Source organism: Rhineura floridana, chromosome 11 (genome assembly GCF_030035675.1).
Source record: "Rhineura floridana isolate rRhiFlo1 chromosome 11, rRhiFlo1.hap2, whole genome shotgun sequence".
NCBI lineage: Eukaryota > Metazoa > Chordata > Lepidosauria > Squamata > Rhineuridae > Rhineura > Rhineura floridana.
In genome coordinates, this window is record NC_084490.1 from 18,032,569 (window position 1) to 18,060,508 (window position 27,940).

A 27,940-nucleotide genomic window follows, 5' to 3' on the forward strand; every position below is an offset into this window, starting at 1 on the left:
ATCATTCTCAGTCGCTTCTCCTCAAACCCGCTCAGGCTGGGGAAAGAATGCAGATCCTCTAACATCTTCTAGATGGAAACTTCGTATTCTCTGGTGTCCTGCCAGTGGAGGGAAGTTGAAAGAAAAGAGGTCATATTATCATCTGAACGGAGGTCTTGCTAACACATCCCCCTCACCTACTTCTCTCCCAAACCACCCCACATGTCAGAGGACTTCAGCAGCTAGAAAGCTAATGCTGTTTTGTTTACAAAATACATCTGTAGAGCCACGTTAGTCTGAGGCATGGCTCAGGACTCAAACACAAGATGTAAAAATGTGTCATTGAATTTAACATGCAGGACTTTAGAAATCACTCACCTGAAAATTGCATATGCATTGGGAAGAACCTCCCCCCAATGGAACTATTGTATTTTAAAAAACATTAAGAGCACAAAAAAAGTCCTGCTGGATCAGGCCAAAGGTCCATCTAGTCCATCTTCCTGTTCTCACAGTGGCCAACCAGATGCCTATGGAAAGCCCACAAGCAGGACCTGAGCTCAGCAGCGACTCTCCCAACTTGTCTTTCTCAGCAACTGCTACTCAGACACATATTGCCTCCAACAGCAGATGGAGAGCATAGCCAGCGTGGCTAGTAGCCACTGATAGCCTTATAATTCATGGATTTCTCTTATCCTCTTTTAAAGCCATCCAAATTGGTGGCCATCACCACATCTTGTGGGAGCAAATTCCATAGTTTAACTATGCGCTGCACAAAGAAGTACTTGCTTTTGTCTGTCCTGAATCTTCCAGCATTCAGCTTCACTGGATGTTGACAAGTTTTAGTATTATGAGAAGTTTTTCTTCCTAACAACTTTCTCCATGCCATGCATAATTGTATACATAATTCTATCATGCCACCATTACTTGTCTGTCTAAAATAAACATTATATGTTTAACATCACATTTAACATATAACATTGTGTGTTTTGCTTTCAGGGCTCAAGTCAGAGGCGCCCAAAGGTGGCCGTTTCTTGGCAACTGTTTGCAGAAGGTTACAGGGTAGTGAGAAATTATTTGGCTGAAGCTGAGGGGACCAGAGGCTGAGTACGGTAGATTTCATAAAGCCACCCCTCCGTCTTTCTCCCTAAAATTCATGCATGGATCCTGTTTGACATCTGAGTGAAACACAAGTTTGAAACTAATTTTAATAGAGCAGTGATGAGGAACCTCAGGTCCTCTCTGTCTGGCCTTTAAGACTCTCCCTAGCTCACACACCTTCCCAAGCCACCCCCTTCATCAACACCCTCCACCTCCCAGTCCTTTGCAATCAACAAGCATACCTTGGCAGACAAACTTGGGTATGGGAAGCTGCATTATGCCAGAACAGACCATTTCTCCACCTAGCCCAGTACTATCTACTCTGACTGGCAACATCTCTCTACGGACTCAGGCAGAGAGGCCCTTCTCATTACCTCCTCCTATGAATGTACAATGAATGGGTGCTATTGCTGTGCTTTTTCTTTACTATGTTGCTTAACTGAAATCCTGGATTAGAGAGAGTGTGTGCTAATGTCTCTTCCTGACTGTGAATGCTTCTGAATGGGCAAGTCACTTGCAAGGGGGATGGGGTCTGAGGCCAATACGTGGCAGATTCGATGAGCAGAAAACAGCAGACAGAGATGGAGACAGCTGAACACAGAGTAGGCTGAAGGTCCTTTAGAAGCACAGGGCCTTTCTCTCTGGGGATATGATGTAGGGTAGCAGATCTGCCTCTACTTATACGCGCATGAAGGAAATACTACAAAAACCAGTTTGCAGGGCTTTTTATCATCCCAAAGGAAACAAAACCCAAGAGCACAGTTCCTGGAACTTCTCACTACTCAACAAGTGCAATAAGATGTATTGGATTCAAATCTCCCTGACATTCTTTTTTTTCTTTTTTTTTTAAACCATAGAGAGCAGGAATAGGGGGATCTCAGGCCTGAGGTCCAAATGTGGCCCTCCAGGCCTCTTTAACTGGCCCTCAGCCTACTGTACAAACTGTCCTACTGTATAAAGGGAAGAGTCACATCCGTTGCTCTGCTCACTTCTGCCTCTGGCCTCGCCCACCACTAGCATGTGCTAGTGCAGCCTTTCCCAACTACTGGGCCACCAGATGTTGTTGGACCACAATTGCCATCTTCCCTGACCATTGGCAATGCTGGCTGAGGCTGATGGGAGTTGTGGTCCAACAACATCTGGTGGCCCAGTAGTTGGGAAAGGCTGTGCTAGTGGGTGCCCACAAGGGAATGTGGCCCTTGGGTTGAAAAATGTCCTTCACCCCAGATGCAGAGCAATGGCTGTCAGGCACTGGGCAGAGGGACAACCAAGTGGTTGGCGTGCAACTCACCCCAGCCTCGTATAGAGGATTGTTAAAGTCAGACTCCACAGTGATGGGGCTGTAGCTGTGGGAGCTGGAGAAGGAGAAGCCAAAAAGGGTCTTTCCTTGGAACCTGTGAGTGGGGAAAAGAAGGGAAAGAGAAGATGGATCTAAACAGCTGGGTGAGCAAACTAGGACTTCCCCTTTAAGATTCTTATAGTATGATCCCATGCATGTCTACTCATGATAACATCTCGACTCCTAAAAAACCATTCTGCCCCTTTGAAACAGATTGCCTTCTCATGATTATCCGTGTCCTCTCCCAACTAAACTCCTATGGGCTCTTTGGATCTTTCCAGCCCCTCCTACTAAACCAGGGGTGAGCAACCTTTGGCCCTTGGGATGTTGTTGGACTACAACATAATCCCTGATCATCAGCTATGCTGGCCGGGGCTGATGGGAGTTGGAATCCAACAACATCTGGGGGCCACAGGTTAGCCACTATTGTACTAAACCAGCATTGTCCTTTTATGGTTCTTTCATTTCCAAGAAAGGCTCTTGTTGCTTCAACAGCTGCATAATAGCCAGAAAAAACACCACCACCATAAACTTCTACCTTCATCCGGCAGCCTAACTTGCTGCATCACCAATGACTGCATCCAGAGACACTCTTTCCACCCATTGGCTGAGGCCCAACTCTCAACCCCACAAATCAATGGAAGCTTTTCTCACTTGGTGTAGTAGACATAGATGCCACCAATCAGGAGGATAACAAGGAGGATGGGGAGGAAGATGGCCAGGGCAATGTTGCCACCTTCCATCTGGTGGGAAGGGTCCGTCGTTTGGGTGACTGCAAAACAAAACAAAACAAAACAATCTGAGTGGGAATGTGTGGGCAGCATCACAGGCACATCCTGAAGCAGAGTCTTTTCTCCACCCTCTGCCCAGTATCTCGTCCCACTTTCCCCATCCCACTCCTACCCACCATCCTCACCTTCTAGTTTCCGGCCGTCCAGTAACTCCTCATAGGCCACTGGTGGGGGGAAAGAGAGCAAGGGGAGGGCGTTTAGAGAATGGCAAAGAGGCAAGTGTGACAGGGGGGTGGGATGGGGAGTGGATGGGCCACACGTAGCGACTGGGGCAAGAACACCATACCTTTGCACAAAGGTGGCTGGCTAGTCCACTGGGATGGATGCCCCGGTATGCAGGTGATCGTCACTTCACCTATGAGCTCAAAGCCCTCATAGCAGAAAAAACGCAGGGACTCTCCCGCCTGGTAGTGATGCTTGTAAAGTGTTTGGTACCCATTCTCCGGGACACCAGGGTTCAGGCAGGGCTCATATTTCACTGCAAGAGAGACCAGGGGCCTTCAGTTCCAACCCAGAATGCCAACTCTGGGACACCACCACAATACAGTTGCTACCTCTTGCCCTGCACACGCTCCCTTAAAAAATAGAAGCAACTATGGCTCCCTTCCTCTGGTTAACCTTTCACTGTTCTGTTTTCTGCCTCCCTCCCTGGCCTGTTGTGTCAAGCCGGTTTCCAGGTGGGCTAGCAGAGCACTAGCACTAGCAGAGTGCGTGTGTGCGTGTGTAAAAGAGAGAGATACAACAAGACAGGGAAGCAAATGGATGTGAGTTTCCATAGCTTCTTTCTCTCCTACTGCACTGACTTGGGAGGTTTACAGAATGGGTCCAGGGTACTATACTGCATCTGAGACTGCAACATCCTCTCCTATCGGTAGTTGTTCTACGGAGAATGTGCTATTGGTCATTGCTTTCTACTAATGGAATATTTATCATTATTTTGCAATCAAATCTACATGATAAAAACTGGCCAGCTAAAAGCCTTTACTGAAATTGGAAAATTCAGCAGAAATTATAGACTGACCCAGAACTTGTAGGAATCAGTTACCAGTTGAATATCCTGACCTGTATTGCCATTTAAGGCTATGATAAAATCTTTTTCATTGTAAAGTGACACTTTCAGGCATCTTTCAAACATACCCATCTTATAGTTTCTAACCAGATACAGAGATTGCAACCCATGGACAACCCTAAATCTGGCTGGATCTACTTACAATTACACAGGTGTCCAGCTTCTATTTTCTGATAGGGCATAAACCAAATTAGTAAATTATTTGTTGTGTAATTGTGTGAATCTTATAGATTATTGGGGGCCTCAGAATCTCAGACTGTCAACATCAGATGGAGAGACCTCAATGTCAGGGGTAGGAGGTATGACACCACATCATCACTTTCAGAAAGTGACGTTTTAACTCTGGTAATTATATTTGCAATATTTTAACAGTTTTAATAAACAAAGCTCTTCTGCTTATCAGTATGTTAACTGTGTCCTGAATGTGCACATGAGCACCGTTTCCGCTGCAAGGGTGACAGTTCCAATTTTTCAGTAGCAGGATAGGGGTGGGAAGGAGGAAGAGAATAACTAGCAGTAAAGTGAAGCAAGAAGCAGTCTTCTCAAGAATGAGTTCTGCAGGAAAGGCAGAGGCAAAGGAGCCATTCAACTCCTCAGCAATCTCCCAGTCCTCTCCACCAATCCTTTCATACCTCAGTGGTTTGACCTCCTCCCAAGACAGGCTTTCAGCTATAAATAAATCTGTATTGTTTGTCTTAAGCAAAATGTGCTAACTGAAGTGAGCCAGCCACACCACGTATTAATAATCAAGAAAGAGTGGCAGGATCATGAGTCAATCCTGCTGGAAGCTTTCTTCGGAGTTCCAAACGCTGCCAAAAGTTACTCCCTTGCATAAGAACACAACAGCCCTGCTGGATCAGGCCTGTGGCCCATCTACTCCAGCATCCTGCTCTCAGTGGCCAACCAGATGCCCAAGGGAAGCCTGAAAGCAGGAACTGAGTGCAAGAGCAAATGTCCTCTCCTGTGTTTTCCAGCAACTGGTATTCAGAGACATATTGTCTCTAACAGTGGAGGTAGAACATAGTCATCAGGGTTATGTTCTACCTCTTCCTACTTTTTCAGCTTTGGGGTTCCCCATAAACATGACTGCCTCCCTTCCACTGGCAGCTGTGGCTCCATGTCAGTGAGGCAGTAGAATCCACTCCAGGTTTTAGTCTGGACTTTCAAGGAGTTGCCCAAGGTGAACTCTTTGAAATTTCAGACTAAAGCCCAGAGCAGATCTGACTGCACCACTGACATGGAGCCACCAGCTGCCACTGCTCCTTCACCACCACCACTACCCACTTTTGACTCACAGACACACTTGGGTACTCGGTCGCTCCACTTGGGGGTGCCTGTGTCCCGGTTGTAGCAAGTCAGCGTGCTGCTCCCTTCCACCACATAGCCCTCGTGGCAGAAATATTGAACATGGGAGCCAATGGAGAAACGCTGATCTGAGACGCTGCGTTTGCCGTTGCTGATCTCCCCGGGATCAGCGCAGTTCACAACTTTGGGAAGAAGAGCAGGGAGAGAAAGAAAAACGGGCTTGAGAAGAGTGCACTGTGTATCCCCATCTTACTCTCTGCTGAGGGTGTCACGCCTCAAACGTGGGAGCTAATATATTCTTTCCGCTACTGTGTGGAAAGTTGACGCATTCGAGTCGTTTGACTTCCAGTCCTTAAGAAGGTGACTTCATAGGTCAATAGTATGGACTTATTCTATGGTCAAGAACGAGTGAAAGTAGGAGCTCAACACCAAATCCACAAGAACTTTCATGGAGAAACTTAACATGTTGAGATAGGACAATGCATTGCTCTTCACATTCTCTTCATATAGTACAAAAATAGGAATGATGACACAAATGGTAGGATTGTATACCAGACAAGGCTAAACAAAAATGACTTCTACTTATTGCATTTATTTTCACGTCATATATGAAATGTGAAAAAAACAAACCTTGATCATTCTCAAGTGACGTTTGTGAAGCTTCTAGCACTTAATGTTGTGGACAAAACCCTGTGCAGGCTTATGTCTGCTTGAAAGCTCAGAAACTAAACAGGATCTTGAGCAAGGTTTTCAGTGCTGAAGGGTGACTTCATGACTCCCAGTGGGTCCCCAGTTCTGTCCCTCAGGATGCAAGTTCTTGGTTTCTGCACTCCAATACCCCCCCTCCCCGGTTTTGCCTACGTTCCTTCTTCACCCTTCTGCTCTCCAAATCCCTGCTGATATATTCTGAATCCAAAAAGGCAGGGCAAGAAGATGGCATTCCTGGAATAAAAACCACACTGGTGTTGTTGGCACTAGGAAGACTTACTCTTCTGGCAAGTGGGAGGGCTGTTGCTCCATGACAAGTCCCACTGGCAGGTGAGGATGTCGGATCCCACTATGTCATAGCCTGGCTCGCACTGGTACGTCACCACTGTGCCACGGATGACTGCCGCATGAGAAGCTGTGCGCCAGCCAAACTCCACCTCGGGCAGCTCGGGGCAAGTGTCATTTCGTGGAACCTCTGCCAGAGTAGGGAGGAGAGGAAGGAGTTAAGGACTGCCTTCCCTCAGGCCCTGTTCCCCACCAGCACAACCTATGCTTTCCTTTCTCCCAATTCCACATTGTGTGTGTGTGTGTGGGGGGGGGGTTCTACAGGCTCATCTGTGCAAGTGGTTATCCTAAGAAAATAGTGAGATGGCAGTGAGCTGAAGTAAAGTCCCAGATCAAGGGACCATGTAAGAAACACTGTAGAGGTTTTCTCTCTGGTGAATGGAGTCCACAGTTCCATAGGCCAATATAGTGACTCATCATCGACAGCAAGGGGTGTGTGTGTGGTGAAAACACTCTAGAATGTCTTGTTCCTGGACTTCCGGGAAGGGTGACTTAGCCTGTGCCTGCTTTTGAGACGGGCTCCTGCCTCAAAAGAAGCTTATTCAGATATATCAGTCAGTTTTTTCTTTTTTTTTTGACTGATTAAACTTCTCCCGGGTAGGGAGAAACGAAGAGATTAACCTCAAAGCCTATTTTTGTTGGGACGACCAGATCTCATTAATTTATGGGACGAGGTCCAGCCGACGAAGGTGGGACGGATTTTCAACAGCAAGCTCTATCTGTTAAAGCGAACGTTCATCTTATCTTCTAAGAGAGAACGCACTAACAGGCAAGCACCCTTCTTTCTATATTTTTCTTTTACTTGACTTAAATTGTTGCTGTTTAAAAGAGATTTGCCAGATTGATCAGTTTTTGACATCTCACTGGGGAGCCATAACTTCTCTCTGCTACGTACTAATTAATAGCTTATCTCTGTTTTTGTTGCAAAAAGCTGTCCTGGATTTGCATTCTAAAGATATACACAGAAGAGGGATTTCTATTCCAGATTTTTATTTTGAAAAATATTATACTGTTTTGAGACTACTCTCTTTTTGGTCTATTTTATTTTGACGAATCTGTTTCTTGACGATTGCCATTAATTGTTTCGATCCTGGGAACTGCATTTTGTTTACTTAACTATTGGAGAGATAAGGCTGTCTGCTCTGTTTATACTGTGATGTCACCAAGTTTGGAGTATTAACCCAATTGTTGCTGAAATAAGAAGTGGTTTTCCTATATTTTTCTTTTAAAATGGCAATTAAGAAAGTGGCTGAAAATCTGGAAATAACTATGTTTCAGAAAATAATGGATGAGATTGAGATAATGAAAATTGAATTGAGTAAAATGAAGCAGGAGATTAAAGATATAAGGGTCCCTGTGAGAGAGGTGACCCTGGAAGGGGTCCCTGTGAGAGAGGAGACCCCGGAGATTGGAACAGGGGTCCCTGTGAGAGAGGAGACCCTGGAGACTGGAATAGGGGTCCCTGTGAGAGAGGAGATCCCGGAGATTGGAACCAACGTGGAACAGGAACAAGATTTGGAGTCTATGGACTTTAGAAATAAAATCTATTGTTTGGAACTCAATGTTATCTCTGAAGAAATGAATGAAGATTCTAGAGATAAAGTTATCAATGGCATGGATAATCTTCTGGACTGGAATGATGTGATGGAGCCCAATATAGAGAAAATCTATGGAATTAACTGCAGCCATGTGACAATGGAAAAACTTTTAAGAGATGACCCAGTGTATTTTGAAAAAAAGAACAGAGATATGATTTTACAGCAGTATTTCAGCAACTTATTCAGAATGGATGGCAAGAAAATATTTGGGATAGAGGTAATTCCCATCAGACTCTTACTATATGACTATGGCTTTGACAGCAAGATTATTATGGAATACTGATAATGGAAGATTGGATATTGAAATTACTGGACTTAACAAGACTACTGAAGATGGAAGATGGAAAATGGAACTAATAGAGATAATAGAACAATGGCTACTGAAATTATTGAACCTAACAGATTCTGATGTGATGGATTAATTGAAATGTTTATTTTGACTATGGTTATGACAATAAGATTATCATAATTAGTAATGAGATGGATTAATCGATATGCTTATCTGGAAAAAAAAATTGATAGATATATTTCTTAAAGAATTGAAACCTCTCTTTGACTTTTTGTGGAAAGAATAAAGTAATGTTTATGAGATTTGATGATTAAGTAAGATAACTACTGGAGGAAAGTGATTTTATAATATGACTTAAGAGACAGGATTGTTATATATTATAGACTTATAACTGATTTGATCTTTGACAAATGGGAAGTCAATATTTTACTCTTTATTTTTTATTTTTGTTTTTTCTTTTCTTTTTTTCTTTTTGTTTAACTATTTTTGATTTTGTTTTTTGTCTTTGAATGTTTTATGATTTTGACTTGTATGTTTTATGAAAATCTGAATAAAAATTATTGAAAAAAAAAAATAGAATGTCTTGTTCCTGTAAATAAGGATTGATATTATGACATTATGGTATTTTATGTAAACAGCTTAGGGATTTTGCATATGAAGCAGTATATAGATATTATTAATGGAAAAAAATGAAGAATGAATCTCCAGGTAAGAACCCATGCAAAAACACTGCTGAAATAACAAACTTTGAATCTACATGGTGTACTTGAAACCTATGTAGTGTTCCAGGCTGGAATGGAAGGAGAACTAGTTCTGTTAGTGGGATAACCATGTTTCTGCAATCTAAAAAAGGTAAAGGTGTCCCCGCATTTGTAGTGCGAGTAGTTTTCGATTCTTAGGGTGACATCTTGCAACGTTTACTAGGCAGACCATATATATGGGGTGGGATTGCCAGTTCCTCCCCCGGCCTTTCTTTACCCCCCAGCATATGCCAGGTACTCATTTTACCGACCACGGATGGATGGAAGGCTGAGTGGACCTCGACCCCTTTTACCAGAGATTCGACTTCCTCCTTCCATTGGAATCGAACTCTGGCCGTGAGCAGAGCTTCGGCTGCGTTACCGCTGCTTACCACTCTGCGCCATGGAGGATCTTTCTGCAATCTACCTCTGGCCAAACCTAAAGACAGGCGCCAACAGTCTGTTGATTCTTCTTCCCTGTGCTCTTCTGCTCCCTCCACTCAGTGTGTTCATTTTGCCCTCCTTTCTTTTTGAGTGGGAAATCTCAGACAATCAGAGCATATGAGACACACACACCCATCCCCTATGATGCCATGCAACTTCCAAATGGCTTCTGTCCCTTTGGCATCCTCCTGCTTTTTTTGGTCAGGCCTCATAGATAACCTTCGCAGAATGTGTCAGCAATGTCAGTTTCCATCCAGTTTTCCTCATTGCCCACTCATCCCTCAGGAGTTCTTTCTCATACCTTTGTACCGCACCAGGAATCCCTGGCTGAGGCCGAAAAGGGGGTCCCCAGGATCCGACTGAAACTGGAGAGTGACCGCTGGGCCTGAAGAGTAAAGGCTGAAGCGGGGGTGGGGCCCCAAGTACTGGCCAAGGATCCGAGCCGTCAAATCCCCCCCATCGAAGATGGTCAGCACATCTGATTTGCGGATGTTGAGGCTAGGAGGAGAATTGGGGGTGGGGAGGGAGAGAAAGACACGCACAAACAGGAACCTCCATTAAAAGGGAAAGAGAAAGAGCCAAGGGGGGAGGATCAGTTCACCTTCCTCTGCTCCAGCACTTCTCTCATCCAGACTAATGGAAGGGTGTACGGACAGATGACTAAATGAATGGATGGATGGAAAGGGGATCACAGGCTTTCTAGAATCAGTAACAAAAGTGAGGTTCTTTAAGGAAAGGTTGCTTTTAGCATGCAGAGAAACAGAGGCATGCTATACAATGTGGAGTTGTTCAATTTGGTAAATGCAGAGAGAGTGCATGGGAGTGCATTTGCAAAATCTGTGGAGCAACCATCAGGCTGGGGGATGGCAGAATCTGGGAATGTAGATGGGTATTCCATTTTTTTGATGAAAGGATTACTTCACTGTGATTTCTACCTGTCCAGAGGGAGTGTTCAAACTATTGTTGAGTTTTGTTTTTTTAGAATGGGTTTACAGAGTTATTTCATTATTATGTGACTGTAGACATATGGGTGTTGTTGGGTTTTTTTCTTTTTTTGTGGAGAGAGGGCGTTGGCTAATTTGCGCAGGCCTCCAGATTTTTTAGGTGGGTTTGGAGAGAAAGATGGGATAAAAGAAAAGAAGGAAGGAAAGAAGAAAGAATGCTCCATCCGTGTTACATTTAAATCAAGCTATTTCCTCTCTCATCATTTTAGTCCCATATATCTTAATTTTGACTGTGATGTCCATGGGGCAGAGATTATGGCTGCAATCCAATACATACTTACCTGGGAGTAAGTCCCATTGAACCCAATGGAGCTTACTTCTGACTAGACATGTACTGGATTGCACTGTGTGTCATTTCAGTGTTCTGTACAAGTCCTAGTACAGTGTCATTAGCAATAAAAACAATAAGTAGTAGCACAATAATTATTGCTTAAACATACTTGTTCCCTGCTAGTGCCAATGATTCAGAATACTCTGTGCCCCCTGAAATTTAAAAACTTTCTCCTAAAGATATCAGGAACTTGCCATACAGGCTGATTTGAGAAGGCATCGCCTGAGTTACAAAAGGTATCCTATTTGTCAGATGAGACTTATATAAGGACCTTACCATATTTAAAGGATGAGATGAATGACTTCAACAGTCAATCTAATGATGGATGGTGGTTTCAGAAGACCATGGGAGGACAAGGTGGGATGTCAATGCCTGATTCATGAGGATCCTCCCCAACCAAAGGGGTGGTGCTGATGGTGGCAGCAGCAGTGTACCTACATCTCAATGTCCAGCAGCACTCGCTTCTCCTCCTGCACCTGGATGCCCCAGACACAGTCCTGGCCTTTCCCGTAGGACTGGGGCCAATCAGGGGAAAGTACAACGCCTGTTGACTCAGAAAGTTCCCCCCCGCATAGTGCTGGAAGGGGGGAAAATACATAGTCAGGAAGAGGGTACATGTTGAACCAGAATGTGCATCTACACTACTGACCTAAGCCAGTTTTAAATCGGATTCTTCTGCAGAATTGTTGGAAAACAAATCCATGCCCTAGTCCTCATTGTCCTGAGGATTCACGCCGCTCCATCAAGGCTTTGCCTGCCCCTGCGATAGCTGTCTTTCATCAGTCCTGCAGCTCACCATTTCCTTCCTTTCCTCCTTGCCACCACCCCCACTTCTGACTCTATGGCCACGTTATAAAGACCCAATGGCAGGCTGCCATACCAACCAGATGTGCAAAAATCAACTGTCTACAGGCTGAAATTACACCTCCCAGCCCCCAGTCCTGAAGATGCTTACTTTCAATGGCACTTACTGACCGATAAGTGCATTTAGGATTAGAACTAAAGATATTGGCCAAGTTACTTTAATTGGAAAATATATTGTGTTCTCCTGGGCCAGGGCAACCACCTGTAGGATAGGAAGGTTCGATGTGGAGATGTTTATGAAATTCTCTCTGTCTAAATATCTGATTGTGGGGTTCCAAATTACTTGGCCTTGCGGCATCAAAACCTGAGGAAGCTGCTTTTCTCCCATTTTAATTGTCATTCTTCATAGAGACCACTGCACATACATAAGCTGTCACAACTTTAATTTCCTTCCTATCATTCTTGCCTTTTCCCCTTCTGCCAAGCCCATGTGCATGAGCCTGATAAAACAATGCAGAAAATGGAAGGAAATGGAAGTTGCACAGCAGAGTCTAGCTGAGAGGGGTGTGGGAGTTGATTACCTTTGCAGGTGGGCTCACTCTCATTCCAGCGGGGGTCTCGTGAATCAATGCACTCAATGGCAGAAGGCCCCTGTTCAAGCATGTATCCAGCACTACAGGCAAATTCAACCACAGTCCCCATACGATACAGTGGATCTGATGTGCTGAAATTTCCATGGGCCAGGAACGGTTCATAACACCGGTCTTCATCGAAAGCTGCCAGGAGGGGGAGCAAGAGAATCAGAAAAGCTTCCCCAGGTGTGGTACCAACTTCTGGCCTCTCCCACAGCAGTATCACTGCTGGCCAGAAGGTGGGAGTAGTGATACACCCATTGCTGACTAAAAATCTGCAAGCAAAGAACCGGTTGGTGGTTAATTCAAATCAGCATGTGACATTCAGCCATGCCAGCAGCACCATGGCTGTTTGGTTCTGGTTGTCTCTCTAGGGTTGCTAGATCACAGTGCTACAATGAGAGTTAAGTCAAGAACAGGAGATATATATCTATATGGTATCTGCTTGGCTCTCTCTTGTGCCTAATTATTTAATACCTGATAACAAAAAACAAATAGGAGTCTTATGGCACCTTAAAGACTAACACATTATTTATTTATTATAACAATGACTAATATATAAATAAAACTTTACTTTGTGCTATCTATCATTTATTGATTGAATCAGCACAATGAATTTTTATCACACATGTGCTGATTGGCTTACTGATGCCAGGATGTCTGTGTCATCCATACATCTGTTAAATAATGTAATTATCACCACCTATACTTTTCTGAATTTTATTTCCTTCTGAACTCACTATTTACAATCCCTCCATTATATTTCTGCAATTCAGGATAACACTTCATGCGTCTGATGAAGTGAACTGTAGTTCACAAACGCTTATGCCACAACAAATTTGTTAGTCTTTAAGATGCCACAAGACTTTATTGTTTTTGCTGCAAGAGACTTACATGACTACCACTCTCAAATTCTTGACAATAGTGTACATTTTCTCCAACTCTGTGGCTCCACCAACCATAACTTCCTCCGGCTGCTGTTTGTCAGTCACCGCCTACTTTTAACAACATTACTGTTTACCCAGGCATTTGATGGCTGAGATATACTGGCCATGGCAGCTGTGAAATTACAAAGGTATGTGAAGGCATGTGGCAGTTTTTAAATGTTTGTACATGTTCTTAATGTTCTAAACTGTTTTTTAAATTATTTTTAAATGTTTTAAATATGTTCTTATTTGATTTTAAATTGTACTGTTTTAGAATTTGCTGTTTGCTGCCCTGGACTCTGTTGGGAGGAAGGGCAGGATACAAATTTAACAAATAAATAAATTATAAATGCTTTGTCCCACTTCTTTTAGCCACCATGTAATCTCTTGATCAGTCTCCCTCGCGCTTCTTTCTCCTCCAAGACAGTCATTTCTAGAGTGTTAATTATGTATCCCAAAATGCCACACATGATCATACTTGCTGGGTTTAATAGGTTACCCAGAATTACAAAGCAGAAACAGCAATGGTTACATTTCCATTTCAGTGCTTCCCAGCCTCTGCCGTTTTTTGAGGGGCAAGATGCTCTCACCTTCATAGCGCAGACTAAGGATGAGGGGCGTGGCAGGGCCCTCGCTGGTGAGCTCCACAATGAGAGACTGAGCATCACTCAGCAGCCCCCGTTCTGGGACATCATCCATATCGGAGTCATAGATGATAGGGGAAAAAGCACTGCTCCCACTGCGGATCATCAGTCTGGGGAGGAGAAAGAACCTGCATGACTGGGTCGGTTCCCTTTCACAGCACGCGCACACACACACACCACATGGTGCTCCTTCCCCACCACAGCTAATGAGAGCTTCAGTCGAACTTCAGAGGGTTACCCCATCCTCTGCCTCCCACCCCTTTTCCCTTTCGAGCCTTAGAGATCAACTGCTTCCATCAACCCCTCTTCCTTTTATTCCTTCCACCGACCTCTTCCATGACTGGCTTACCTTCTCCAGCTTTCCTTTCCTCCCATGTCTTCTTTCCTTGCCAATGTCATCTTATGCCTTCCCTTATGCCATCTTATGCCTGCCCCATTCTTACCTCCAACTACCTCCTTCTTCCCCTCTCCACTGCCTCAACCAGTAGAGACTGGAGGCTCCGAGGTCAGCGGGGCAGTGAATCCGCTCCGGGTTTTACTCTGAACTTTCAGGGAGCTGTCCAAGGTGTGAACCCCACTGGCATCAGAGCCACCAGCCTCCACTGGCCTCAACCCTTCCTTCTGCAGCATTCTTTTCAATATCCCGCTTCCTCCTCACTTGTCGTTATCTTCATCCAGGGCTACTCGCTCAAAGTGCAGGTGCAGCCTCTGGCCTTCGGGTGCCTCCACCAACCAACGGCATGTGAGGTTCCGGCCCTGAGGCCCGCCTGGTGCCTCGGGAGCCACAATGCGCCCACGAGTGGCATTGTGAACTGTCCCTCCACAGGAAGCTAGTGGGGAGCAAGGCCAGATATTATTACTATTAATAGTTTATTTATTTATTTTATTTATTTAAAACATTTCTATGCCGCTCTATCTTCGAAGAAGCTCAGAGCGGCGAACAATTCCGTGATAAAAATACAATGTAAAAACAACAGTAGCAGCTAAGAATACCCATTTAAAACAACGTTAGATAGTAAGCCCTATACAATAAAATGATCCTAATCATCTCATAGGTAAAAGATTTCCTAATCCTTAATCCGGGTTAAAAGCAAGACGAAAAAGATATGTTTTAACCTGGCGACGAAATGCAGGGAGTGAGGAGGTTAACTGTGCCTCTATAGGCAGGGAGTTCCAGAGTCTCAGGGCGATAACTGAGAACGCCCTGTCTCTGGTTCCTACCAGATGAACTTGGGTGGAAGAGGGTATCTTAAGGAGGGAGTTATCGGAGGACCTAAGAAAACGGGGAGGGTTATAAAAAGACAGCCAGTCGGATAGATAGACAGGGCCCAAGCCATAAAGGGCTTTAAATGTCAACATCAGCACCTTGAATTGAGTCCGGAAGCAGATCAGCAACCAATGCAGATGTTGCAACAGAGGAGTTGTGTGAACACGAATATCGGCTCCTGTTAGCATTCTTACAGCTGCATGTTGGACCAGTTTAAGCTTCCGAACTGTCTTCAAAGGCAGCCCCACGTAGAGTGCGTTGCAGTAGTCGAGCCGGGATGTAACTAAGGCATGAGTTACCCTCGTCAAATCAGATAACTCTAAAAACGGGCACAGTTGGCGGACCAGTCTTAGCTGGGCAAAAGCGCTCCTGGACACAGCAGCAACCTGTGCTTCCAGGTTCAAAGCCGAGTCCAGAAGCACACCCAAACTGCGGACTTGGGTCTTCAGGGGGAGTGTAACCCCGTCTAACACAGGTACGTTCCACGTTTCCAGGTTAGCCTTGCGACTGACAAGGAGCATTTCTGTCTTGTCTGGATTTAATTTCAACTTGTTCTTCTTCATCCAATCCGTCACTGAGGACAGACACTGGTTTAGGGGACGAACGGCTTCCTTGGCTTCAGGGGAAAAGGAGAAGTAAAGCTGAGTATCATCAGCGTATTGGTGGTAACGAACTCCAAACCTCCGGATGACCTCACCTAGTGGCTTCATATAAATGTTAAATAACAACGGAGACAGGATAGAACCCTGTGGAACACCACAGGTCAGCGGCCAGGGGGCTGAACAAGAGTCTCCAATTAATACCTTTTGAGATCAACCTTCCAGGAATGAACGGAGCCAGCAAAGCACAGTACCCCCAAGCCCCATCCCCGAGAGGCGATTAATAAGGATACCATGGTCGATGGTGTCAAATGCCGCTGAGAGATCCAGGAGAATCAACAGGGACACACTCCCCCTGTCTAACTCCCTTCGAAGGTCATCCACCAAGGCGACCAAAGCCGTTTCGGTCCCGTGGCCAGGTCTGAACCCAGATTGGAATGGGTCAAGGTAATCCGTTTCCATTAGGAAGCGCTGAAGTTGACTAGACACCACCCGTTCCACGATTTTACTTAGAAAAGGTAAGTTGGATACTGGTCGATAATTGCCCAAGCATGATGGGTCTAAGGAGGATTTCTTCAAGAGCGGTCTCACGATGGCCTCTTTCAGACATCCCGGTAGGGAGCCTTGTTGGAGTAAGGCGTTAACTACTCCACAGACCCATTGAGCCAGACCTCCTTTGGCTTGTTTAATAATCCATGAAGGGCAAGGGTCAAGTGGGCAGGTGGTAGGTCTCATTCCTCCAAGGAGGTTGTCTATATCTTCAGGTTGAACAAGTTGAAAGGAATCCATTTTAATTGGACAGACAGAGGCCGAAGGTACATCCATAGAGACTGCATTGAAATTGGCTTCTAAGTCGGAGCGGATCTGATCGATCTTATTCGCAAAATAAAAGGCAAACTCTTGACAGCGATTTGGGGAAAAATCCCTGTTATCCCCAGGGTCAGCTGGGTTAAGCAAGTTTCTAACCACACAGAATAATTCAGCCGGCTGGTTAATGGCTGATGAGATGGAAGCTGTAAAAAAGGCCTTTTGAGTAGATCGTCTAATAGTTGAATAAATTTTTGAAAATTCTTTAACGACAAGTCGATCAGATTCGCTTTGAGTTTTCCGCCAACGTCGCTCTAGCCCCCGACGAGTGCGTTTCATCACCATCAGTTCATTTGAGAACCATAAGGCTGGTTTTCTTCTGGAACGCATGAGGGGACACTCGGGAGCGATTGTGTCAATCGCCCTGGTCAGAGAACTGTTCCAGAGATTGACCAGAGTATCGACAGAATCGTTTACTTGGGAGACGGGGAATTCCCCAAGGGCTGATAGGAAACCATCAGGATCCATCAGTCTCCTGGGGCGGACCATTTTAATAGGTCTCTTCTCCCCCCGGTGGGTATGAGTCGCAGTTAGCCTAAAACTGACTAGGTGATGGTCTGTCCATGACAACGGAGTTATCAAGGGATCTACCACTCCTAGAACCTTGTCATCCTGTCCCGCATAAAAAACAAGATCGAGGGTGTGACCCGCTGTATGAGTAGGGCCTGTTATTAGTTGAAATAGGCCCATAGTAGACATTGCTGCTATAAAGTCTCGGGCCTCTCCATGAAGTGAAGACTCTGCGTGGATGTTGAAATCACCCAGAATCAACATCCTAGTTCCCACAATAGTGTTGGTATTCCAAATGCTTTTCAGTCTTCTCTCCGAACATCCTCACAATCTTGTGAAAGGGGTCATTCCTATCCCTATTTTAGAGAGGAGGAACTGAGGCTTGTCCAAGACACATCACTGGACCTGTGGCTGAACAGCCCTCCCATGCCCCCACTGAACCCTCTCATCTAGAGTTCAGGGATACTTCACAAAAGAGGGGCAATGTTGATCTAGGCCTTTACATATGTCCTGGAAAACCTTTCAAAACCAGACTACGTTAAACTGTGGGTCTGGCCCCCATTGGAGAATTTACAGCTGCTTAATCATGCCAAAGTCACAGCGAATAGTCAGCCTTGGTGGAAGGTCCATTTTGCCCTGTGCTCTCCTTTGAACAAGGGCTAAGTAGATGCTCCTGGGAAATTCACAAGCAGGGTTCCTTGAAGAGGTATAATGGAGCTTTCATTCTTAAGGCAAAATTAGCCATTGGTGGATGTGTCCCCCATGAGTTTGTCTATTGCTTTTAGGCAGGGATGGGGAGCCATTTTTCATCCTGAAGGACACATTTCCTAATGGAGACGCTTCTGAGGGCCACATGCAAATGATGGGTGAGGCCAGAGGTAAAAGTGGGTGGGGCAACAAATGTAAATTTTACCTTTGTACAGTAGTCTAATTTCTATAGACACTCCTCTCTATCTTCTATCCAGACCAGCAAGAGACATTATCAGAGTTCAAGCACCCATTCCAGCCAGGCAAAAACACTTTTGGTATGAAGCAGGGCCAGAGAGGGATGCGGCCTGGAGAGAGTGCCAAGGGCCAGGTAGAGAGGCCTGGAGGGCCACAATTGACCGCTGCTTTAAGGCCATCTGTTAGTGATCATTTTCAAACCTTATGGCAATGAATTCCCTAAGCTAGTTTTGTATTGTACAAAGAAAAACTTCCATTTGATTTATTCTCAACATATTGACAATCAATTCATTGAACAATCCTGACTTCTGGTGATTTGAGAAAGTGGGAATCTTTTCTATTTATTTCCTCTCTACATCACTCACAATTTTATAAACTCTTATCATTGTGCCTTTGCAGCATTAAACAGTTTTGAGATTCTTCCCCCAGGGTTATGAATTACAAGAAACAGGAAGGAGTGCCTCACTTGAACATGTCCCCCATTTGGCCAAAGGCCTTTAGTCATTATTCTACACCACTTTGGCCTTTTGTTCCACTGCTTTGTCCACTCACTCACCCACACATGCAGGGCTTGTACCACTCCAGCGAGGGCGGCTGACGTTGAGGCAGATGAGCGTCTCTTCGCCTCGCAGATGGAAGCCCGACTCACACTTAAAAGTGGCAGAACCACCTGGGTGGAGGTCAGTAACCATGACATCACCATTCTCGGGTCGACTGGGGAAGCCGCAGCTGAGCAGAAAAGCTAGAATTGGAAAACAGGATGGGGAGGGTAAAGGAAAGACGGCCCAAAAAGCACATGTGTCAGGAGGCCCAAAACAATTAGAACTGGGAAGAACGGGCAACCACAGCATCTCTGCCAGGAAAAAAATGAAGCTACTTTAAGTAGAGCCAATGTGGTGTAGTGGTTAGAGTGTTGGACTAGGACCTGGGAGATCAGGGTTCAAATCCCCACTTAGCCGTGAAGCTCACTGGGTGACCTTGGGCCAGTCACTGTCTCTCAGCATAAACTACCTCAGAGGGTTGTTGTGAGAATCAAATAGAGAGTGAGGGGAGCCATGTATGCCACCTTGAGCTCCTTGGAGGAAAGGTGGGATACAAATGTAATAAATAAATAAATAAAGTATGAGGGACTTTGCTTCAGGGACCTACAGAGACAGCCCAAATAAAAGGCGATATTCACTTTAGGTCCTCTGTGTTGTGACCCAGGTCGCAAAGATCTTTCTGTTTGTGGCTCCTCAAACTCACTCCAAGCTAGGACCATCTACTCTCTCTGGGATCTCTCTCAGATTGTGTAGAGCCTGTCTGACCCTGCTTCTGTTAGTTGTATATTCCAGATGTGTTATCTGCTAACAAGGATCAAACTAGATCCAAATGGCAAAATCACACCCATTTGTTTAAACCCGAGCCTGCCCCAATCCCACATTATTTTATTTAATTAATATTTTACTGTACAGTATATAAAAATAAAAACATCACAATACTAATGCCATAAAACAAATCATGTCACAAACTTATTACATATAAAAGTGTTCTCACAGCATATTAATAAATGAGCTGTATCTGTAGAAAAATTGTTGTCAAATGGTTTCCAAACCCAACATCTTTCTTTCACTCTTACATAATTTTGTCATATTTCTTTCACTGTTACATAATTACAGAGCAATGCATCTCATTGGAGGCTGTCGGGAGCGCAGCCAGCAGAGGCGGAGCTGGCGGAAGGGGCCTCCCCATCCAGAATACCTTCAGGAGCCTCTGGGAGGGGAGGACGCCGGCTGCACTAACACGGCATGGCAGAAGGAAGCGAAATACATGTTTCCTTCCACCATTCCTTTTCCTAGCATACTGGCTGCTGAGACAGAAGGTCACAACAGGGAGCACAATGGGACCAGGATTTAGCGTTAAGTCCCTCCCCTTGGCCCCTCCCTGATACCCACCCCCAGAATGCCCCTCTTTAGGGCCTTCTGCTGGCTTCCAACAGCTCCCCTTATGCCAGGCTGGGCTTCTCCGGAGGATCTATGATTCTATGATCACTAGCTGAGCCGGGATAAGGGACTTATGCCGGTGTAGGCCAGCTGAGCTGGGATCCAGCTGGCTCAGCCAGCTGTAGGCCAGCTGAGCTGGGATCCAGCTGGCTCAGCCAGAGATCCACCATATCCAACTGCACTTGGCCTCCACTCAGCCGTAAATAGCAGCTGGATTGCGTCCTTAGTCAGTTTAGACTTAACAGCATCCTTATATACCTTATTTTCCCATTCATCGTCAGCAGGCACTGATGCTATTCTCCACTTTGCTCCAATTACATATTAAAAAGTGTGCATCAATTTTTAAAGCAAAAAGGGGGCACAGGTGAGGGATGCTGAACTCCAATTGTTTTTGCTGCTTGTAGTCTGTTGTAGCCTCAATCCCCAAGTGCTTTTCTCCCAGCTAACATCACTTCTACTATCAAAACTTGGTGAAGGGGGAAGAAAGAATGTAGATGAAATGTCCAGGACCCCTCAACCACATGCACCTTTTGCTCTAAAAAATCAGACCTGCATCTCACTTTATGTCATTAGGGCAGACCTGACTTTAAACAAACAGGATTTATATGTGATTTGGATAGACCTACATTTAGACAAACAGATCTATCCCAATCACATATAAACCTCATTTGTTGTCATGCCACATATAAATCATCTTCATGATGTAACACCCAATGTGGTCCTGAGGATTTCCAGCTGAGGATCAGTTCCCAACAGGTCTGATTTTATGCCTTACAACTCATAGTCCAGTCCAAACAGATCACTTCAAAACCTCATGACACCACTGACTTTAACACTGAAACTCTCATATTAAAGGACTATCTGTCACTGCTTAATATGTGGGTGGGAAACTGTCACATATTTTAAGGGGTCTGCAAAACATCCATTTCTTACCTTGATAGTGAAATTTGAAGATTCCAGGAGTGGTGGTGTGGTAGCTCTGAAAGTGAATCAATACCTGATTGGTTGGGCTGCGGATCACTTGCCCCTCAACCATCAACGACTCATTGGCCAAGACAACAGGCTTCTCTCCTCCCAGACCCTCCACTGTCAGTGAATCCTCCTTGGAGAGGTTCAGACTCTGCACCTAGTGGCAGAAGACAAAGTCAAGTAGAGAAAGAATGGAGCAGAGAAGGAAGAAATATCTTCTCTCTCTCTCTCTCTCTGACAAAAAATGAGAACAAATTATTTACAAGGACACATGCACCCTTACCCTTATGTACATAGAAGCATGATTTTTTTGTGTAAGAATTAAAAATTAAGAAGACCAATATTTTTCTCTAAGATCTGAAAAGCAATGTTTTGACTGGGGGTCATAACATGTGAAAGTATTCATGAGAAGGACAGTAACACAAAAAGTCAGTATTTCTCTGAAGGGGGCAAAGATGTTTAAATCACAGCCAGCCTTCCTATGTCAAAAGAAGGTATGTTCAAGTTTCAAGCTGATTTTTCTTTTTGTGTTGAAGACATAAAAAATGAGATAAATATGAAGGACAAAAACCAAAGGTAACAGAAAAGGGCTATTATGCTATCTGCCATCTGTTTCTTTTAAACTTCTTTTTTAAAAAAAACCCATTACAATAATGACCAGTAACACTACTTATCTTCAGACTAGCCAGTTCATGTAGCTTACCTGTATTTCTATGCCATAGCCCATGTAAACAGAAATAGTGTAGGTGCAGTCCAGGCCCCCATAGAAAGTAGCACCTGCATAATCTGGAGATTCAACATAGCCTTCCACATCGGTAATATTGTTGTTGCAAAGAACTTGGGGAGGGAGACACAAACAATGAAAATTAAAATCACTTTGTACTGCATAAGGAAGCGCTTTTTAAAGCAAACCCACCAATTCTACAATCTTCCCACACACCACATTTTAATCATTTGAAGGGCCATAGCTCAGTGGTAAACCTCATGCTTTGCGTGCAGGTCCCTGGTCCAATCTCCGGCATCTCCATGTTGAGCTGGGAGAGACCCCTGTCTGAAATCCTGGAGAGCTGCCGCCAGTCAGTGTAGACAGTACTGAGCTAGATGGACCAACAGAATGATTCCACCTAAGGCAGCTTCCTATGTTCAACTTACCAGGTGTGTGGACTGTAGTTATAGTCGTCGTAGTGATAAGTGTGGTAGTGGTTTCCTCATCTCCTTCGGGGATGAAGGCTGTCGTGGTGGCAGAGATGTGTTGGCTTGCAGACCCTGTCTCATCTGGGGGAGGCGGGAGGCGGGGGGGAGCAGCAGCTGTCGAAGGTGGGGGGGTCGTGAGAAGGAAGCCAGTGGGAGGCGCTGCAGTGGTCAAAGGGGAAGGACCAGTGGCTGCAGCTTCTGAGGCCTCAGGGACCATCCCGCCATCCAGGTGCTGGATAGGAGGATGGAATGGGGGCAGCATGGAAGGGCTACCTCCTAGGACAGTATGGTGATGGTGAGAGAGAAGCAAAGAAGAGGGGAAGGGGGATCAGAGAAGAAAACACATATCCATTTGTACCACCCCCACCCCCCAAAAAAGCCACTGTCCCAAATGTATGCTGCTTTTCTGGCTGAAAATCAACAAATACCTATATGAAATATTTATGCAACGGTGGCTGGTGCTCAATGGGACTGGAAGGGTGGGTGGCAGGGAGACCAGTAGTAGGTGGACCCAGAGCCAATGAAAGGCAGAGCCACTCCCTGACTGGTTGTAAGTAAGGAGGCAGGCAGGTAGGGGCTGGCTGAGGTTGGTGGGACTATGCCCCACTCACCCTAATGGACCAACCTCTACTGTATTGATTATCAATATTAACAAAATTAGAAACACTGAATCCCACTAATAACTGGACTTCCCTTACAACAGTACTCCAACCAACCACATCTGCCACTCCATTTTGCTAAAATTGTGCCCACACTGAGAGTAACACTGCCTCATCCTTCCTTTCCCACCCCATCCAACTCAGTCTCTCCCCCCCACACCCGGGTTCCTCTTTCTCTTCTCACCAGGAATAGGCTCCTCCATCAATTCGCCCCCTAGAAACTCCTTCCTCAGCAGTGCCCCCTGCAGAAACTCAGAGAGGCCTTCGGGACTGGGGGGCAAGGAGCCCCTCACCTCAGCTGAGACCCCTAATTCCTCCTCCTTGGGTCCACCCATGGCCTCTGACGACAGGGCCTCCAGCTGCGGGGAGGGGGTACCAGGGATCACGTCGTCATTCTCCCAGAGGGGCAGGCCTGCCGGGAACAAAGGGTTAACCTATCAGTCTTGTTCCACTTTGAGCTTCCTCAGGGGAAGCATAAGCCTGGGCACACGCCATACATTTAAAGCACATTTACAGCACATTCCCCTTCCCCACCCCCAAAGAATCCTGGGAATGGTAGTTTGCCCCACACAGAGCTACAATTCCCAGACCCTTAACAAACTACAGTTCTGAGGATTCTTCAGGAGAGAAATGTGCTTTATATGAATGGTGTATACGCAGGTAAAGTTTGGGGTGTACATGTAACAAATGAAGTCAACAAATGAAGTCAACAGATAATACCTCCCTCCACCCCGTCCACCACAACCCAGATCTTGCATTGCCCTCTTTAAGTCCCTCAGCACAGAACAGAACAAACCTTACCAGGCGAGCAGCCTTCGTCTGACCACTCTAGACACTGGTCCCATCCTGCACCTGCACATGACCCTGCTCTTCACCTTATACTGGCCCCTTCTTCCCTCTCCCTGCCATGACACATTACTATAAGACAGTGCCTCTTAACCTTCTTGGAGTCATAGACCTCTGCGAATCTGATGAAAAATATGGACCCCATAAATAAATAAAATGTATTTTATTGCTTTGGGTGTTTTGTTTTTGCGCCCAGTTCATGGACCCCAGGTGATAAACCCCTGCTATAAGAGAAAAGGGAACTGAATTCTACCCAAAAAGGAGGTGGGATGGCCTGGCTACATACATGCCTTGGCAGCACTTGTGGACTGTTGCTAGGCCTCGACATTTCAGCTAGGTCTGCTGGGTGGAATATACAAATAGTCATAGTAGGCTTCATGGCATCACAGACCGAGGCCCAGCAATCAGCCTCTGTTCAAAATCATGCCTCAGACACAGGTTGTCATCTAGGGAGGAGGAGAAGGTGGATATGAATGGGCACAAGGTAAGCAAAGGGCAAAGGAGTCACCATTGCCACTCATCTGTGGTGATGGAAGCCCAGCTGTATCCCACCCCTAAAGTATGGCCTCAACTAACACAAAACAAAAGCACGTTAACGTCGAACTCTTGTTCTGCAACTTCTGCTAATGTTTGGCCATCTCAGGGCTTGAATTAGAGGGGAAAGAGGTTCCCCTGGTCGTCTTAGCTTTTGTGACTACCCTTTTTGCTACTACTTTTTTTTTTTTTTAAGAAAGCTAAAGGAGGAGGATGCTTTGGCTAAAACTGAGGTGGGGCTTATGGATTGCACAGGGCTCTCACCAGCCACCTCCCCTCCATCCCATAATTGGAGCACTGGGCCATGTGCCTTCTCCCTGCCCCAACAACTGGATATAAATTCCAGCCTTTGGGGGTCCCAGGCATCTATTTTTGATAGAGGTCTTTGTACCCCCTTCCCAATCCTGGAAATATTTTTGAACCCTTTGTTCTGTATGACAGCAGGACCCTAAAAATTTGCTACTGGCCCATAAAAATGTAAAATATTTCTATCAGTCCAGCCTCCCTTGTCTCCCATGGACCATCTTGCTTTCCCAGGTGTTAATTAATCCAAACAAACAAAAAGTGTTGCATGCAGTAATTAACATACAGTTAAATGTGACTTACTCCCTAACTAGAAAATTGATCTAGGATTGCAGAATATTTTTCTTGACAATCACAATTAGGGGTGCTAGAAAAGGATACATTTTTCCCTCAGCGATTCAATATATGTTTTCATAATCCTATGCTGACCTGTGTGTTTAATTCAAGAAGTAACCAGGGCTGTTTTCACAACCATTAAAGAGGACCCAAATCTACTCCCTAAACCTTTAATGGAAAAAACCAACACCTTTCTCTTTTATCCACACTGGCTGGATGAACAAACTGAATGGTGAGAGAATGCGAAGAGGGCATTCATTAGAAGTTAAGTGATCTTGTGAACAAAATGGGTGATTAAAATGTGTTTAAGGTGGAGTAATTAATCCATTTTAAGTGATCTTGTCAGCAAACTGTGAAGCTAAAGTGTGATAAGAGGGAAGTGATTTGTAGTTACATGACCTTGTGGGTAAAATGGGTAGCTAAAATGCACAGTGGGAAGTAACTAATGTGGGTTAAGTGATCTTGTGAACGCCTGCGTGCCTCCTCCCGTTTTACTGCAGAAGGCTGCGTCATTTAGCTCCATATTTTACACATTAAGCTTGGCCTTGGTGCTGGGAAAATAGAAGGGGGTGAGTGGGTTGGAAAAGAGCCTGTGGCTAGGACGCAGGGTACTGATAGAAGGGTGTTGACAGGCACTAAGAGGCAGCTCAGGGATGGGATAGCAGGGGAGTCTGTGGATCACAGACTGAAGGGCCTTGAATGATGAGCCCCACACATCACTCTTGCTGCCTTGATGTGACAAGTTCAGCAGTGACAGTCGTAGCCGCCGCAGGCGTCTGACAGGATGTAAGATCCTGGCAGCTGCTGGCGAGCCATTAATTGCTTTGAACTCGCTCCATTAAGAAGGCCAGCTGCCTGGCAGGCCTTGTGGGCCCAGTGGTTCACCAACCCACTGTAAAGTGGCAGACACCCTACAGAATGGAAAGGCTTGGCTTGCCTATCCCGTTTAGGAATCCACCAACCACCCCCATCCACCCACTCGCTCAACCAGCCATCAAAAATCAAAAGCAGCTGCCTCGGGTGGCACAGAATGGTTGCTAAACAGTAAAAGAGAACAATCTTCTGTGAAAGATTACATTATTATAGTGTCACATCACATACTCAGCATCTCATACTCAGCATGAGTGAGCGTGTGATCATGTATAATCTCCCCCAAATCAACAAGGGTGGATTGCATTTGTAATTTCAGGATAGTATACCGGAGAACACAGTTAACTGGAATCCAGAGAAATCTCTTGTCCTCCCACCCAAATGGAAAAATCTGTTTCCTAAATCTTTAGTTCCCGCAACAATAGTAACCCTCAACCTTCATGGAGCCCTGGGCCTGCATCTTTCATCGTTCTGCCCTACAATACTTCTGCCTTTCCACAACTAGCTTCCTTGCTACCATGGCACTTCATGGCCTTGACAATGAAGCCCCTGTTACCCAGGTGAGCACCCCAAATGTATCCAGCAGCACTGTAGTTCTCCCTTTAACTGCATTGCAAAGCTGCATGAGTGCTGAACCCGTTTAGAAATGCATCACCCAAATAAGCTCCCCCTTTCCATTATTTCTATAGAGTAGCCCCAAATCTCTTCAGTAGTTTAGAACTGTACATGCTATACTCCCCAGAACTATATGACAATGGATAACCACCACAATTCCTACATTCAGGCATCCCTTTTCTGATATTGGAAAAAGCTCCATTTTTATTAAGGGGCACCTAGACATCTGTTTTGCTTCCATGTCGCATGAAAAACTGTGCCTCCTCTTGGCAATGCATGAATCCTGAATTTTTGCAGCATTGCATGTAAGACCCCACTTTTCTGCTTTTTGTATGTGTGGCATAGATCTACCCATCAAAATTTCTTTGTACCCCAATTCTTTGACCTCCATGTTGCAAAATTCAGCTCAGCTCCCAATCCCAAATGTCCTATCTGTACTCAGATTAGTAGCCCCCCTTCAATTAAGGATCAACCCCAAATTTCTGCTTCACTTGCAGTGTTCTGCAATCACCTGATACCCTCTCCTATTATTAATAATCTGTCCCCTTGAAGTCTACCTTCCCCTTTACAAGGTTGCATGGGGGCATACTAAAAATCAAAATCAAAGGCAGCCTCTAGACCTCTCTCTACTGTTTTTGTAGTCTTTTTAAACTGAATATTCCCCCCTCCATTTCCCCAAGAGCACCCCTGATTACCATTACTTCGCTACTGATGCATGCTGCTCGTCAGGTCTCTATATTCCAAACAGGAGCACCCCCTTTTCTGCAGGGAGGCACAGAACCTCTCAGCTCTGTGTACCACATTTCCCATCCTCTCCTTTCATTTGCAATCACTTCTAACCCTGATAGCCTTCTTTTATCCTCCCATCACAATCTAATTTCCAAAGCTGTTTTAATAACCATTGCAAAGAAGAAAAATCTTTTCAGATTTTTTTTTAAAAAGGTGCATTTAGAAATACTGTTCATATGCCTGCAACACCGTGTTCACAACATAGCCACCTGCCATTTGTACCCTGGGGGTGGTCGGGATGATGAGGATGTATTTCCAATCCCCTTCTGTTTAGAACAAAACAGTGTCAAAATGCAACAAGCCCATTCCATGTTGGTATACCCCCCCAACCCCCTCTCCCGGCAAAGTCTGCCCCTTACCTTGTAGAAGTGGCACCGAAGTAAGCAGCAGAAGGAACAGCATTTTGGATGCTGCTTTTTCTGAATAGCCCATTTTGGATTTCTTCAGACCTGCAGAATACCTAGTCTAGCTATTTCCTTCTCCTACCAGGCAAGGGAGCCGTGGAGCCAGGAGCCTGCTTAGCAAATGAAAATGCAGTAGATTCCCTTGCAATGGCTATTCCCGTATTATTTCTCTCTCTCTCTCTCTCTCTCTCTTTCTTCCCCCCGT

At 45.2% G+C, this 27,940-nt stretch overlaps 1 protein-coding gene across 1 annotated transcript; it reads right to left on the bottom strand.

Annotated features, from left to right (window-relative positions):
- Positions 1–68: 68 nt before the first annotated feature.
- Positions 69–27,763, bottom strand: SEZ6L2 (seizure related 6 homolog like 2). Its single transcript, XM_061588675.1, has 18 exons — positions 27,691–27,763; positions 23,223–23,450; positions 22,338–22,655; positions 21,889–22,022; positions 21,150–21,342; positions 18,791–18,976; positions 14,705–14,876; positions 13,993–14,156; positions 12,426–12,620; positions 11,479–11,617; positions 10,007–10,203; positions 6,570–6,764; positions 5,572–5,763; positions 3,494–3,685; positions 3,333–3,371; positions 3,071–3,188; positions 2,369–2,471; positions 69–98 (listed from the first exon to the last, which is right to left on the bottom strand). Exons 1-18 carry the CDS (start codon positions 27,761–27,763, stop codon positions 69–71), a joined length of 2,868 nt encoding a protein of 955 aa, XP_061444659.1.
- Positions 27,764–27,940: the final 177 nt, after the last annotated feature.